This window comes from Malaclemys terrapin, chromosome 6, assembly GCF_027887155.1.
Source record: "Malaclemys terrapin pileata isolate rMalTer1 chromosome 6, rMalTer1.hap1, whole genome shotgun sequence".
In the NCBI taxonomy this organism is placed as follows: domain Eukaryota; kingdom Metazoa; phylum Chordata; order Testudines; family Emydidae; genus Malaclemys; species Malaclemys terrapin.
The window spans coordinates 112,039,314-112,053,319 of record NC_071510.1 but is presented as its reverse complement, the minus strand read 5'-3'; the positions used below and the strand labels follow the sequence as shown (position 1 = coordinate 112,053,319).

Here is a 14,006-nt window from a genome sequence, read left to right as displayed (position 1 = left end):
GACGCACACCACCGAATTACTGTGCTAGTGTGGCCGCACTCATTTCGACTTTATACAACCTGTTTCTCAAATCCGAATTATCTAAATTCGGATTAATCCCGTAGTGTAGACATACCCTAAGATTTCCAAAGGGGTCCACCCTCCATTCAAAATATTTTAGGAGTCTGCAAATGAAAAGAGGTTGAAAACCACTGACCTAGATAATCCCAAGGCAAGTACATAGACTCTTAAGGAACGCAGTGTGCTCAGTGTCCTACTATTCCTATTGCCAGTAGTTTCAACCTCCTGCTTCTACTCTAGCTGTGCCTGTTTCTACACTAGCCAGCCCCTACTCCAACCCACCTCAACTGACCGCCTGGTAACTCTGACAAGCAGCTTTCAACCTAAAGGATCCCAAAGTGCTATACAAGATGATATGCAAAGAGTCACTTCACCCGTCACAAATGGCTGCCTCTTGGGTAAAACATGGTAACTATTTAACAGTGCACAACAACAACAACACTATACAACAGTTTAAGCAGGAAAAATACTGTTCCACTCTGTTCACCACAGCCATCCCTTTGAAGGGAGTGAATGGCCAAGAGATCAGCACAATATTAATACATTCTCCTTAAGCCTGGGCTAAGCAGGGCTTTCTGGTACACAACTAGAACCAACTCGTAGTAAAGTCAGTAGGAAAAAAAAAAATCCAATTGTGGGAGTTGAATCAGGTTCTGCATGGTGACCATTTGGAAACTTAACGTGCCAGAGATGACATCACATGAGGCTGACAGATTTCCCAGGAGGAAAAATAAATCAAGTGGGTGGCAAAGAGATCTAGAGGTTTATTACAGAGAAGGTTCAGTGAGCTTTTATCTGACATCAGTGGCCACATTACAATGCATGTTGGCAAGCCTTAGGAAATGTCTCTTGATCGGAAATCTGGATGATTAAGTTTTAGTAGAAATAAATCCAGAGAAAATAGCGTGGTTAGAAGGGGCTGTGGCCTGGTGGTAGAATCATTAGTTAATGTTTGCATAACAGTTGGAAGCTAATAAGTGATAAGTTTTATTCCAGCACAGATCAGGGAACCAGGAGCTCCGGTTTCTTTTCCTGGTTTGGTCATTGACCCAGGCTTAAATCATTCAGCTCCCGGTACTTGTTTCCCCATCTGTAAAACAGGAGCAGCATGAATACTGAACTCATAGGGATAACGTGAGGCTTTTTTTTCTGAATGGAAGGGGCGCTTTGAGATCCTTAGGTGAAAAGTGCCATAGAACTTATTAAAACAACGAGGAGTCCGGTGGCACCTTAAAGACTAACAGATTTATTCAGGCACAAGCTTTCATGGGTAAAAAACCCACTTCTTCAGATGCACATACCCACAAAAGCTTATGCCCAAATAAATCTGTTAGTCTTTAAGGTGCCACCAGACTCCTCATTGTTTTTGTGGATACAGACTAACACAGCTGCCCCTCTGATACATAGAACTTATTATAAATGTTCAGCCGATAGAACAACCACGTAACAGCTCTAGCAGAGATCGCTATTGCTGCAGTTAGCTCAGCCCCACCCTTGTTTGTTTTATTCACGTGACCTTTGATCAGGGCTGATGATGACAATGCTCACTTTCCTCTTTACACTTTTAGGTTCAAGAGAATCACTGTGTACAAGCAGAGTTTGTGACCAGTGTGGGCAGGGCCGGCTCCAGGGTTTTGGCCGCCGCAAGCAGCCAAAACAAAAAAAAAAAAAAAAAAAAAAAAAAGCCGCGATCGCAATCGCGATCTGCGGCGGCAATTCGGCGGAAGGTCCTTCGCTCTGAGCGGGAGTGAGGGACCGTCCGCCGAATTGCCACCAAATAGCTGGACCTGCCGCCCCTCTCCGGAGCGGCCGCCCCAAGCACCTGCTTGCCAGGCTGGTGCCTGGAGCCGGCCCTGAGTGTGGGAGGGGGAGAACAAACAAAGAGGAAAAACTCCTGGTTTAACCCACACCACAGAATGTGCCCAGTTTCCTTTCTGTCCTACTGTCAGTTTCCTTCCCGTGCTGTGCTGTTTGATTTCCTTTCAGGTCTGTGCTACAGTTGCTGGAAGTCACATGTTGCACGTTGATTGCTTAGAGTTCCTGTCACAGAAACAGCTCTGTGACTGTGTTGTATTTGAGCCTCCCCTGCTTACACTACTTAGCGCCATTCAATTGAATGGAGTTATATTAAGGTAAATTGTGAATAAAAGAGAAGGGATTCAGGCTTACCAGCTTCTTACTCTTCCATTTGTAGGTGTGAGAGATGTGGCTGTCCTCACCAGGCCCAGTTCTCCCACCACTTACACTGATGCAACACAAGAGTAACTGCCCTGAGTCAGTGCTGTTCCAGTGTACGAGAGAGAAGTGGGCCATTCATTTTACTTTAACTCAGACATACCCTTAAACATGTTCATACCAGAATATTTCCCCAGGTGTCCGTTCTCATTGTGGGGATTCTTAGAAGCCACAGTTACAAGCAGAGCATAATCGGTGGCACCTCCCAACTTACAACAAACTGCCTTTGCCACTGCTCACCCACAAGGGCCCATGATGGCAGCAGAAAGCAAGTTAGGCATTCTGTCCTGGACTTGGCCTGGCCTGACTCCCAGATCTGGCAATCGCATCATAGCACCTCTCAGCATGCTGCTGCCCAGGTGACAGCCTCAGGTTTGGCATTGACCACGTATAACAGTATAAGCCAGTTCATTCGCCTCCATCTGCCCTCAAAGAAGAGTAATGGGCCAGTCCCTGAGTTGGTAGAAATGAGTGTAATTATACCCATTGACACCCGCTGACTCCAGATTTGGTACACACAGCCAGGAGCGGATTTACCATGAAACAGACCATGCGGTGGAACACCCCCAATGACAGACGGCCCCCCAAAATGCAGGACAAATATCTAACAACCTGCCCCTGAGTCCTGGCCGGAGGTGCAGCAGGGCTCAGGCAGGCAGGCTGCCTGCATGCCGCAGCCGGTGGCCTCAGGCCACTCCCGGAAGCGTCCGACTGCTGGCACATCTCTGCACGCCCCTGGCAGGATGGGGGGAGGCAGCTCTGTGCACTGCCCCCGCCCCAGGCAGCACATGGAGACGCATTGTCCCCCTCCTCTCAAGGGGCACGCAGAGATGTGCCAGCAGCAGGGCTAAGGCGGCTCCCTGCCCGCTCTGCCTCCCTCCCTCCCTCCACACCGCTTCACTCCTGGAAGCAGCCAACATGTCCCTGAGGCCCCTGGGCGACAGGGGGGTGGAAATCTCTGCACTCTGCCCCCACCCTGAGCGCTGACTCCACAGCTTCCATTGGCCGGGGCCCTTCACTCAAGGCAGGACTATACTTAGTGTAAGGGACTGGACTAGATGACCTCTCGAGGTCCCTTCTGGTTCTATGATTCTATAAGAAGCAATGTTCTTGTTTTAATTAGATCAAGAATGATTCCCACCATGTTTCTGAGAAAAGATAATACAAATAAATACAATAGCAAGCAAGTCATATTATGTGAACTGTGGCCAATGGGAGCTGCGGGGGCAGCACCTGTGGGGGAAGCACCCCCTGCCCCCCCCCCCGGAGCTGCTGCCACAGGGGTGTGTGTGTTGGTCACTTTGGGAGCTGCGCCGACCAAGGTAAGGGCCGCCCCCTGTGCCCCCATCCCACACCCCAACTCCCTGCCCCAGCTCAGAGCCTGCACCTCGCACCCACCCACACCCCTGCCCAGAGCCCGCATTCTGCACCCAAACTCCCTCCCAGAGCCCACACCCCTCCTCCCACACCCCAACCCCATGCCCTAGCCCAGAGCCCACACCCAAACTTCCTCCCAGAGCCTGTCACCGCACTCCTTCCTGCGCCCTAACCCCCTTCCCCAATCAAGGTACCTCACTTTACTTTCATTTACTTCCTATTGCTTATAAAATAGGAAGACAAAGAAAAAAGAATGAAAGACAGGGGGAGATAAGAGAGAATGTTCTTTTTCTTGGCTGGGTCCCGGGGGGGGAGAGGCAAAAATGAAGCTGCACACAGGGCCCACTAACTCTAAATCCACCACTGCGCACAGCTCTGCCCTAGGTGATGGTAGCAATAGAATCAGCCCTCTCTGCAAAGGCCCAAATAGCTCCATGGACCCATTCTGTAGAATCCCATCCTCCCTGCTCATCCTTTATTTTTAGAAAAAAAAACAATAACACGCTGCCCAACTTGTGCGGCATGGTGCCAGATTTCTCTCATGCTGTCTAGGCCAGGCCAAGAAACCCATGATGCTGCTGCACTAGCTTTGGGGGAGGTTGCCGGGATCTGTACTTTAGGTTTTAAGCTCAGTCTCTTTTTCAATGCAGGAAGCTTTGGTAAATAAGAAACAGTCAACGTTAGCCTCAGTTTCCCTCTCACTGGAAGAAAGGCGATTTATACATTGTGTGCATAACATCCCTGTTCTGGGTCTGAATTCACAGAGGGGAACAAACTAATTCCAAACATCCCACGGGTGTGCCTGAGTCGTGCAGATGGCACCCTCAATCTCACTCACCCCCAAGCCACACAGCCAGAAGGGGGGTCAGAGCAGCCAGGGCGCAGCCAAGAGCAACTGCAAAGTACCCAATCCCCTAGCCCTATAGACTGTGGCCAGAAATGCAGAGGGACTGTCCCTCTAAACCGCTCTCTGGCCTCTACATCAGTCACGGAACCATAACAGTGCCAGTAGCTGTGCTGCCATTGGCTGATGACCACCATTTGTGTTATTTGACACACCCCTCTGAGGGAGTGAACCACACAGAGCATGCAGTGGGGGATTAACCTGCATATTTGACTGCAGTCCTTAGGGTGGGTGGACTATGCGGTCTCAGATCCTAGCAAGTACCCATCATGGCCACTCACTAGGACTGCTGTAAGGAGAGTCCAAGCCACTGTGTCCTTGGACCCTGGGTTTTAAGCTTCCTGAGTCTCACCAGGCTGCAGCACTCCCAGGGCCCCCTCTAACACTTTATCTGAGCACTGACTCAGAATCTACTACCACTTCACAGAAATGGAGCCCACCTGCCCTAGGCCCCCAGGGCCAGCACCAAACCCGAAGACACTCCAGTTGCTTGAACACATTCTTTCCTACCACTCCACCCCAAAGATGGGAAGTTTTTGGTTTACAGCTTAACTCTGCAGAGATACACAGGGAAGCAGTAAACACATCAGATGCTTTGCATAAATCTAATCCATTATCACTCTTTATACTTAATCCAATAAAGGACAAGAGAGTATAGATCATACAGACCAATAAACAGTTACACACATTCCCTTGCCTCGGCTGCCTCACAACTTCAGGGCATTCTTGGGAGGAGCTGGGGTCAGTCTCGCAGTACTTGGGGCCATCCAGACTCAGGAAAGCAAGCAGGGCCCTCATGTCTCATGAAACTGCCACATGCTGTCTCAGGCCACAGCTTCCTCTTCCTGTCTAGCTCTCCCTCTGTTCTTGTGTGTTCCCTTATTTAATCCCCTCCTGGCTGCTTACTGAAAGCCCAGACACCTGGCTGCTTTTGTTCTGCTCCTGGTAAATTTCCACTGCTCCTGCCTTCTCCTCTCCCTCCAGAGGGATAAGATAACACTGGTCTTCTAAGGATGCAGCTATTCTTTAGCATAACTATTGTGACTAAAATGCCATCATTAACTGCAAGTATTTCCCATTGTCCTTGTCCTGTGTGCACCTGTTACAGGTCCTGTCAGCAACGGTGGCTCCACATACATATAGGTATTCAGGATACAGCAGTTTTAATAGTAACAATTATCATCCAGAATTCATGAGTTTGTACAGACACTTTCCCAAATGGTCACTGTGACAGGTCTGGCAATTTCCTGGCCAATTACATTTACAATAAATTACATTTAAGTGTTTTAGGGGTTCATTGTATTAAAAGGGCAAATGTTAATGCGTGATTGTGTATCACTTCTTTAAGGGAGACACTGGATTAATGTAAACCCTGGGAAGTGCTATGAGCTTCAAAGGACTATTTGAAACAACGCACTAGCCAGGATAGAACTTTTAGTGGAGTGGGTTTCCTAGGAAATACTTGGGAGGAGGGGAACGCAAATTACCCACCTTTGGACCCATCCTTTCGAAGCTGTGCCCTGAGGAGAAACTCTTTGCTGATCACCTGTTACATGAGGATCAGAGGCCCAAACTGAATAAGAGTGACTCACAGATTCGGGGGGTTGGGGGGAAGGGTGCTTGTTTTCAGCTAACAGCTTTTATGAATTTATCCCCACAGTAGAATTCCTGTGTGGCTTTGAAGGACTGTTCAGCAGCCAGCGCCCTTGTTGGAGTAGCAGGATGATCTCTGGTGATTTTTTTAGCATGCATGAAGGTTCTTTTATTGGTTTTAACGTGTTTTCTCTGTAACGCTTTTATCTGAAGAATAAATGTGCTTGCTCTGAAATAACTGTGTGGTAAACTTAACTGCGAGCAATTACACCATTCATAGCCTCTGTGGAGAAAAGCAAAGCAGACCTGCTTCGGCACTCTGACTTTGCTGGGCAATTCATGGTAAAGGCAGGGGACTGTGCAGCCTGGAAATACAGCGGTCAGGAGGGAGAGAGAGAGAGGTGTCCACCAAGAGAGGTGAGGGCTGAGGAGCCGGAAACCAGTGGCTGCCATCGCTGGACCACGGAGGGGGAATACAGGTGCCATTGCCCTGCACTGTGAGAGTCACACCATGCCACTTAATACACTTGCACCCTGGCTCCTTCTCTCCTGCCCACCCTTCTTACATGATCTGTAGCTGTCTGGATTTTGTGGTGGATGGCGAAAATGCAGATACATCATGGTGGGAGTGGGCTGGATCAGAAATTCCTTCTTTTCCCTGCTGTCTAAGCCCATGACAACTTTCTCTGAAGTTTAGCCTCCCGTGCACAGCTAGGGAGAGTGTAGGGGCTTGGTACACTAGTCTATTACATCACCAAAATGCCACAAGAAACATAATTATTTACAGAGGAACCATTGTTCTTCACCCAAACTGCACTATCACTTTGAAATACAGACCCAGGCATTGGTGTGCAGGTTTTGGTTTTTTTAAGCTTCAGACAATAAGAACACTTACACAATCAGCAAATGGACACGTCATCTATTCTGAGGTGCCACGAAGTTGATGATCAGGTTTGCCAGCTCCTAAAACTTGATTTCCCTGTCTGCTGTGAAGAACTAGTCTCTTGTGATAAGAGGAGTCAGAAATTTCAAAGGGCATCCTCCTTTAAATGAGAGTCTCTAGAAATGAAAGCATGGAGCAACCAGAGCACTCTATTAGTTGATGCAAGTGTGTTCCCGGTGTTAATGATTGACGTGTGGGCGGACCTTATTGCTGCATAAAGTATCTCAAAGTGACAGCGAAGTTTGGCAATAGGAATGGCAAACAGCTGTGAAACCTACCAAGAGAACAAAAAGAATATTTCTTTATCTGCCCAAATGCTTCTTAGTTAGTAGCTCCTTATTGGTCACAAAATAAAATAAAAATTAGATCTAAAAAACAAACAAAATGACCTAAAACAAACACAAACAAAAATCAGCTTACCCTGAATGGAACTTTTATATCCTGTCCACTAGGGACTTTGCTCTTGACAATCTATTTCAGGGGTAGGCACCCTATGGCACACGTGCCAAAGGCGACACGCGAGCTGATTTTCAGTGGCACTCATACTGCCAGGGTCCTGGCCACTGGTCCGGGGGGCTCTGCATTTTTATTTTAAATGAAGCTTCTGAAACATTTTAAAAACTTTATTTACTTTACATACAACAATAGTTTAGTTATATATTATAGACTTATAGAAAGAGACCTAAAAACGTTAAAATGTATTACTGGCACGCAAAACCTTACGTTAGAGTGAATAAATGAAGACTCGGCATACCACTTCTGAAAGGTTGCCGACCCCTGATCTACTTCATGTTGAAGGTGCTCTCATACTGTGGTGATGGGTGGCATTATAAACCAGACAGACTGCCACAGAGGTCAATAAGGATTGAAACAAAGGCAGCCCTTTAAATTCAAAACAGCTGGCCCACCCCAGTTGAATTTCAAGTTTTAATAGGATTACAAAAGACCCTTCTAATTATAAGCCTTGGGCCACCCTAAACAATCCCTCTGCCTACGCAGTGTTTGCACCCTTCCTTATGTTAGGGAAATAAACCTGGCCCTGCTTATTGGTGAATACAGTCTTATCTGCAACCAGCAACTTCTGTGAGGAGGGGGAGGTGAGAGTGGGTGCAGGGTGACCATCCCTCACTCCCAGGGTTGTTACTGGGCAGTATTTTAGACAAGGTCTCCACTGAGCCATAGGCTGGAGTAATGGCTAACACACCTGCCACATGGTCTGCCCCCTTGAAGCATGGTTACTCTCCCACCACCCTGTGCATATGCTGCTGTGGGCCTCCTAACATTGTACGGAAGCAGAAAGGTGCATTACACAACACATTCACATGAGCTGTGCTGCCCTAGACCAGCAAGATGGGTTAGGGATCCTCCGGGGGGGGACTTCACCCAATGCATGCAGTATATATAATAGGTTAACATGCCTCTGAATTGAGCCAATACAAATGGCTTGACAGCCAAGCATTTTCAGTCACCACTAATATAGTCAGCATCTCCAGGCATTTGGTACCAGAGGCTGTGATTACATGGAGAGAATTACTATTTCTCATCAAACACCATAGACAGGTTATAGTCTGGCATTTTTCTCCGATTAGCAACTGCTCTGAGGGGTGTAGCTGTCATTTTCTCTGTTAACGTCTTTCAGTGACAAATCTGCTTTTTGTTGTTTTTTTGGTATGTCAAATTGTTCACCCTGCTCCTGTGTCAGTCTGGTTCACTTTCTGCTAGGTATTTACCCTAAAAACAACTGTTTGGCGTACACACCTCAACTCCAGTTAATACCTTTCCAGGTGCAATGATTATAGAGAAAGCAAAGCAGGGACTCACACACAGTGCTGTCCTAAAATCATATGAGAGTGAAAGGGTCATACAGTGCCTTTATGGCTTCAAAGCCGATTCCTCGTGGAACATTCACTAATTTTATAGATTTCAAAACATCAAGGTGATTAAGAAAGAAAAACTACTGTATCATCTCATCAAGTACACAGATACCCAAAATGTTCACACAGATTGTGGGTATGGCTAAGGAATATAAAATCTAGCACATTTCAAGTGTGATCTGCACATTTCTTTGGACACAGTCTGTGGTACTACAGTTTCCTACAAAAATTCTGGAGGGCCCAGAAGTGGTAACACCTGTCTAATCTAGTCAAATATGTGCAGTACCCTCTCTCCTCTTTTTGGCCCAGGTAGATCCACAGGAGTGGACCCTTGTGCCTATATGCAGCCCTGATGAAATCAATGGGGCTCTGTGCAAGTGCACTGTTCTAACCAGGTGGGTCCAGCAGCAGGATCGGGGCTTTAGGTTGTAAGGTATTTGCGCTAACCCCGCATTGGCAGTAGGGAAACCAGACTATGTATGTTCATCTTAGTCAGGCACATGATACATGGCCACTCAGCATAAACCTGCACTCAGGGCTCAACATGTTTTAATTTATTACATTCACCCCGTTATTAAAACTCAGAGCACACATAGCTCTCCCTTCCACATCATTAAACCACCCCCCTATGAGCGGCCGTAGCGCGTCTCCCATTGACATGGTGCTGTCCACACTGGCACTTCTGTTGGTGTACAGCTTATGTTGCTGGGGGGGGGGGGGGGGGTTCACACCCCATAGCAACATAAGTTATACTGACAAAAGTGCTAGTGTAGACACAGCCTAAGCCGATGGGGCTCCTCTGGGCCAAGTCCTATTGAGATGCGCTGGGGACCACTCAAGATGTGGGCCTGTATTTGGGAAATGCTTTTTGCAACCTGATCCAAAAGGGTTTGAAAACACGGAGGGGAGCTGCGCTCCGGTCGGCTCAAGCCCTGCAGGTAGGTATGGCACAGGGACCCTGCCAGGGCAGCGTGCTAGGAATCAAATCATCAGCAACCACCCCCAGCCGCTGAGCTCCCATTCGGCGCTTGCATCGCCCGCCCCCGGCTCCCTTAGGCAGCGCGGGCCGAGCCGGCTGCGGGCGGAGCTGGCCGCCAGTTCGCGCTCTGCCTCGGGCAAGTCCAGACGTGCCCGGTCCACTGCCGTGCCCGGGCAATGAACTAACTTGTGGAAACACGCCAGGCATCCTCGCCGCTGATTGGCTGAAGGCCCAGGGGGGCGGGAGGAATTCCCTTTTCCTTTCCCTACCTCAGCACCGGGTAGGAAATCCCCGCAACCCCGTGTCTCCCTTTATCGCGCAGCGGCGAGTCGCGGGCAGCCAGAGGCGTTTAGGCGGGCGAGAGGAGAGCGTCGCTCAGCACCGTCCTGCTCCTGACACGGTCCCCAGGCAGCCTGGTCTGATCTCCCCGCGGCTGCAGACCGCCGGCGAACGACGCGAAATGATGCCGGGAAAGACCCTGCGCAAGGGTGCGCAGCAGAGCCCCGCTCCCGCAGGTACGGTACCGTCCCGTCCCCCCAGAGCCGGGTGGGTGCCCGGGGGCTGAGCCTGGCCCCGAGCGCCCTTAGAAACGCGCTGGAGTTAGATGATCGCTGGCTGGAGTACTTTAGTCAGTTTCACCTTCTTGTGTTATCAGGCTGCACTGGGAGCGAGAGCGGTTTTGCTTTCTGTTCTTCTGTGAGCAAAATAAGTTTCCGTTTTAATGGGTCAAGGTTTCCCTCTTGCCTGGGGGAAGATTAAGAAACAGGATTTTTTTTTAACTTCTAAATGACGGTGTTAGCAAAAAGGAAAGCCAGAATAATGTCTGAGCCTGATTACTAGATGCTCCATGCAGCCCACAGTAATACTGGTGGTTCAGATCTTTGCCACCTGAGATTGGAACCCGTCTAAAACATGTTTTAGCGGTGATCACTAGAGCTAGGTCCAAGGCACCAAATTCGGATCTCGATTCGAACCACCACCCAGTTCAGGGAACATTTGGCTCCAAGGTTGTGGTTTCTAAGTTCCGACTCCCTCAAAAAAACTGGGGTCTTTGGATCGGGGGGATTCAGCTTAGGATCATTTCTAATGACCGCTCCATAAATATTGACTGCGAGCTCGATTCTGGTCTCCCAGTTGTTTAACTTCATCGCCTTCACTGACGGAACTGGATTCACTCAGAGAACAAAAACAACGAGGAGTCCTTGTGGCAAATTTGTTAGTCTCCAAGGTGCCACAAGGACTTCTCGTTGTTTTTGCTGATACAGACTAACAGGGCTACCACTCTGAAACCTGTCACCCAGAGAACAGAATCCCGCCTTTTCTGAAATACCCGAGAAGGCTGTGTAACAGTACAATCTAGCAGGATCAAAGTAGTCATGCTTTGTGGCTTGTCGTTTGATCAGTGCTAACTTTAAAAAAAAATCAAAAAATATGACGGTACTTAGGGTAATATGGGGTTGCTTTCACCAGTCCAAACAAGCCCCTACAGCTACTAAAAACTGTTTTTTAAAGGTTTCTGGGCTTTTTATTTTAAATTTCTGTTACCAGCTCTGTAAGCAACTATACACCTTTACAAATCTCTTACCTCTTGGGGTAAAATGTTTATTTATCTTATAGACATGTATGATTATAGAAGAGCTATCCACTATAGACAAGAAAGTGTACGGAATTCACAAAGCTGATGACTGGTTTTCCTTTGTGTTTTACAGCACAGGAAGCTGTGATGCAGTGCTCTTCGCAACTACGCAAAATAGGAGATATATGCAACCTGCAGCAGAAGATTCTTAATGTTATCACAAAACTGTTCTGCCCAGGAACGTGAAAACTCTTTGGGAGATGTCAAAAAGAAAAGGAAGGAAGAAAACAATGGTTTTGGAAAATATGGTCTTTACAAGCTTGTAATAAGATGAGGAGATGGAATGAGCTCTATGCATTACTTACTGCTGCCTATTCCCACTGAAGGAAGGCTGTTGAAATATGATTTTTCTGGAGAGCTGGACATATGTATTGGCTGGTGGATGTCAGTATGGGAGAAAAATTACAATTAACCATTCCAAAGATTGACCTGTGGAGTGACTTGGAAGAGCAAGGAACCTGGGGTTCTGTTCTGGTTCATGAGTTGCAGCTAGTTCTATGTCACTTTGAGCAACAGGCAGAAGATGCCAGTTACCTCCAAACATTGGATTGGAATGTACAACGAAAACCAGTTTCTAAGTTCTTGATTGTTTTTGTTTTCTAAAATGCAGACTCTATAGTATAAAATCTGGTGTGGAACATTTTTTTTTTATTGTTATTATTTTTTGGTTGTAGCACATTTACTGTCAGTGATGTTACTTCTTATGCAGATGTTTCTCTAAGGAATAACATTGTAATTCTCTTAATTATGAGGCTGCTGTAAGGATCTAGGATGTATATATGTGTATGAAAAGAGTATTTAATGGTTCTTAAAGAGCTGACTTATGGCTTATGCACCAGAAATAGTGCTGATAACTATTCAAACGGTACCATAAAGAATGCATTAAAACAGATTAAAGGAAGCACAGTAGCTTCTGGTGATTAAGAAAGAATAAGAAATATGAATAAGAAAAATGCATACATTAAAGCATGTATTACCTAGCAAAATAAGATTATTGATAGGTGTGTGAGTTTGGGGGAGATTCCTTCACAGCATTAAAAGGAATATTCAAACAGAATAAGCTACTGGTGTGATTTAATTTTATTATGAGGTAATAAAATTACTCTCAAAACAAATAGAAAGTTAAAGTAAAATGGAATCAGTGGGTTTTCTGGAGAAAAAACATGAATGATTTTTCAAATAAAGTAACTGCTTAGATTAAGAGATATGTCAATAAAACTGAATGTTACAGTTGTTACAGGAAAGTAATGTATTGCTTCTAAATGAAAGCTGAGATGTTGACTGGAAATAAAGGATAAGAAAAAACCTCAGCTCTTATTTGGTGTCAACCTCATTTTTGTTTGTAATGATGAAGACGCTGTTGTTTTGTCTAATGGATGTGATATGTAAGTGAGATGCTTGTTGCGTCCTTATTGAAAAGCTACATTGGGCCTGGCTTGGAGGAGAGACTTGTTCTGCACTTCAGTCCATTAGAAAGCAACTTTTCTGTTTGTATGTTATAAAAGCCCCTTGAATCAAACACAAGAGACAGGGCAACTACCATGTTTTAGCCAAATTAATCAGTGTCTTAAAATGGGCTACATTATATATGGGATGTCAACTAGTAGGAAAATGGATGCAAGTGACAAAATAATGTAATTTGCCTGGGTTTGGTATTCAGAGGGTGTGCAAAATAAGTGTCAGTTTCAGGCTGAAGGAAGATGTAGCAAGAAAAGTAATTTGAATTCACACTCTCTTGCTTCTACTACACTTTCCTCTTGCATATAAATTACATCTGTCTTATATACCTTTTGAATGCCAGATCAGTGCAAGTTATACCATTTCACTGCTTGTATCCATTTTGGGCTCCCTTGCCCTTCGTGTGCAATTAATTCCACACTAAGTCACCAATGACTTTGAGCCAGGGGTTCCCAAACTTGGTTCATGGCTTGTTCAGGGTAAGTCCCTGGCAGGCCGTGAGACATGTTATTTTCCTGAGCGTCCGCAGGTATGGCCGTTCACAGCTCCCAGTGGCTGCAGTTTGTTGTTCCCGGCCAATGGGAGCTGCGGGCCACCACTTACCCTGAACAAAGCACAAACAAAGTTCGGGAACCCCTGATTTGAGTCTACGATCTTGTACAAATCTGCTTTCTTTCATGAGGTTTTCATTGTAAAGCTCTTTTCAATACCCCAGGACCAAGTATCCAGCTATCTGATTTGCTGACACTTTTGATTTCATTTGGTATAATCTCAGATGCTGTTTTTTTTTTTTTTTTTTTTTTAACATATAAAGCTCCCAGCAAAGGAACTTTTGCATTGGCTTGAAGGAGAGCAGGAGACGGCCCAAACATAGCAAGATTTTCTCTTCCTATGACCTATCAGATATTGTGTTCTCAGTGAGAATGTAGCATTTCAGGATGGTGTTA

General features: G+C 46.4%; 1 protein-coding gene across 1 annotated transcript; it reads left to right on the top strand.

Annotated features, from left to right (window-relative positions):
• The first annotated feature begins 9,943 nt into the window (after positions 1–9,943).
• Positions 9,944–12,911, top strand: PMAIP1 (phorbol-12-myristate-13-acetate-induced protein 1). Its single transcript, XM_054032288.1, has 2 exons — positions 9,944–10,480; positions 11,675–12,911. The coding sequence occupies exons 1-2, from the start codon at positions 10,426–10,428 to the stop codon at positions 11,785–11,787; spliced, it is 168 nt and encodes a 55-aa protein (XP_053888263.1). The 5' UTR covers positions 9,944–10,425; the 3' UTR covers positions 11,788–12,911.
• Positions 12,912–14,006: the final 1,095 nt, after the last annotated feature.

Excerpts from the sequence above, each read along its gene's own strand:
- PMAIP1 (XM_054032288.1), top strand. The coding sequence starts at position 10,426 with ATGATGCCGGGAAAGACCCTGCGCAAGGGTGCGCAGCAGAGCCCCGCT. Across the intron at positions 10,481-11,674 it reads GCAGAGCCCCGCTCCCGCAG|CACAGGAAGCTGTGATGCAG; the intron begins GTACGGTACCGT and ends TGTGTTTTACAG.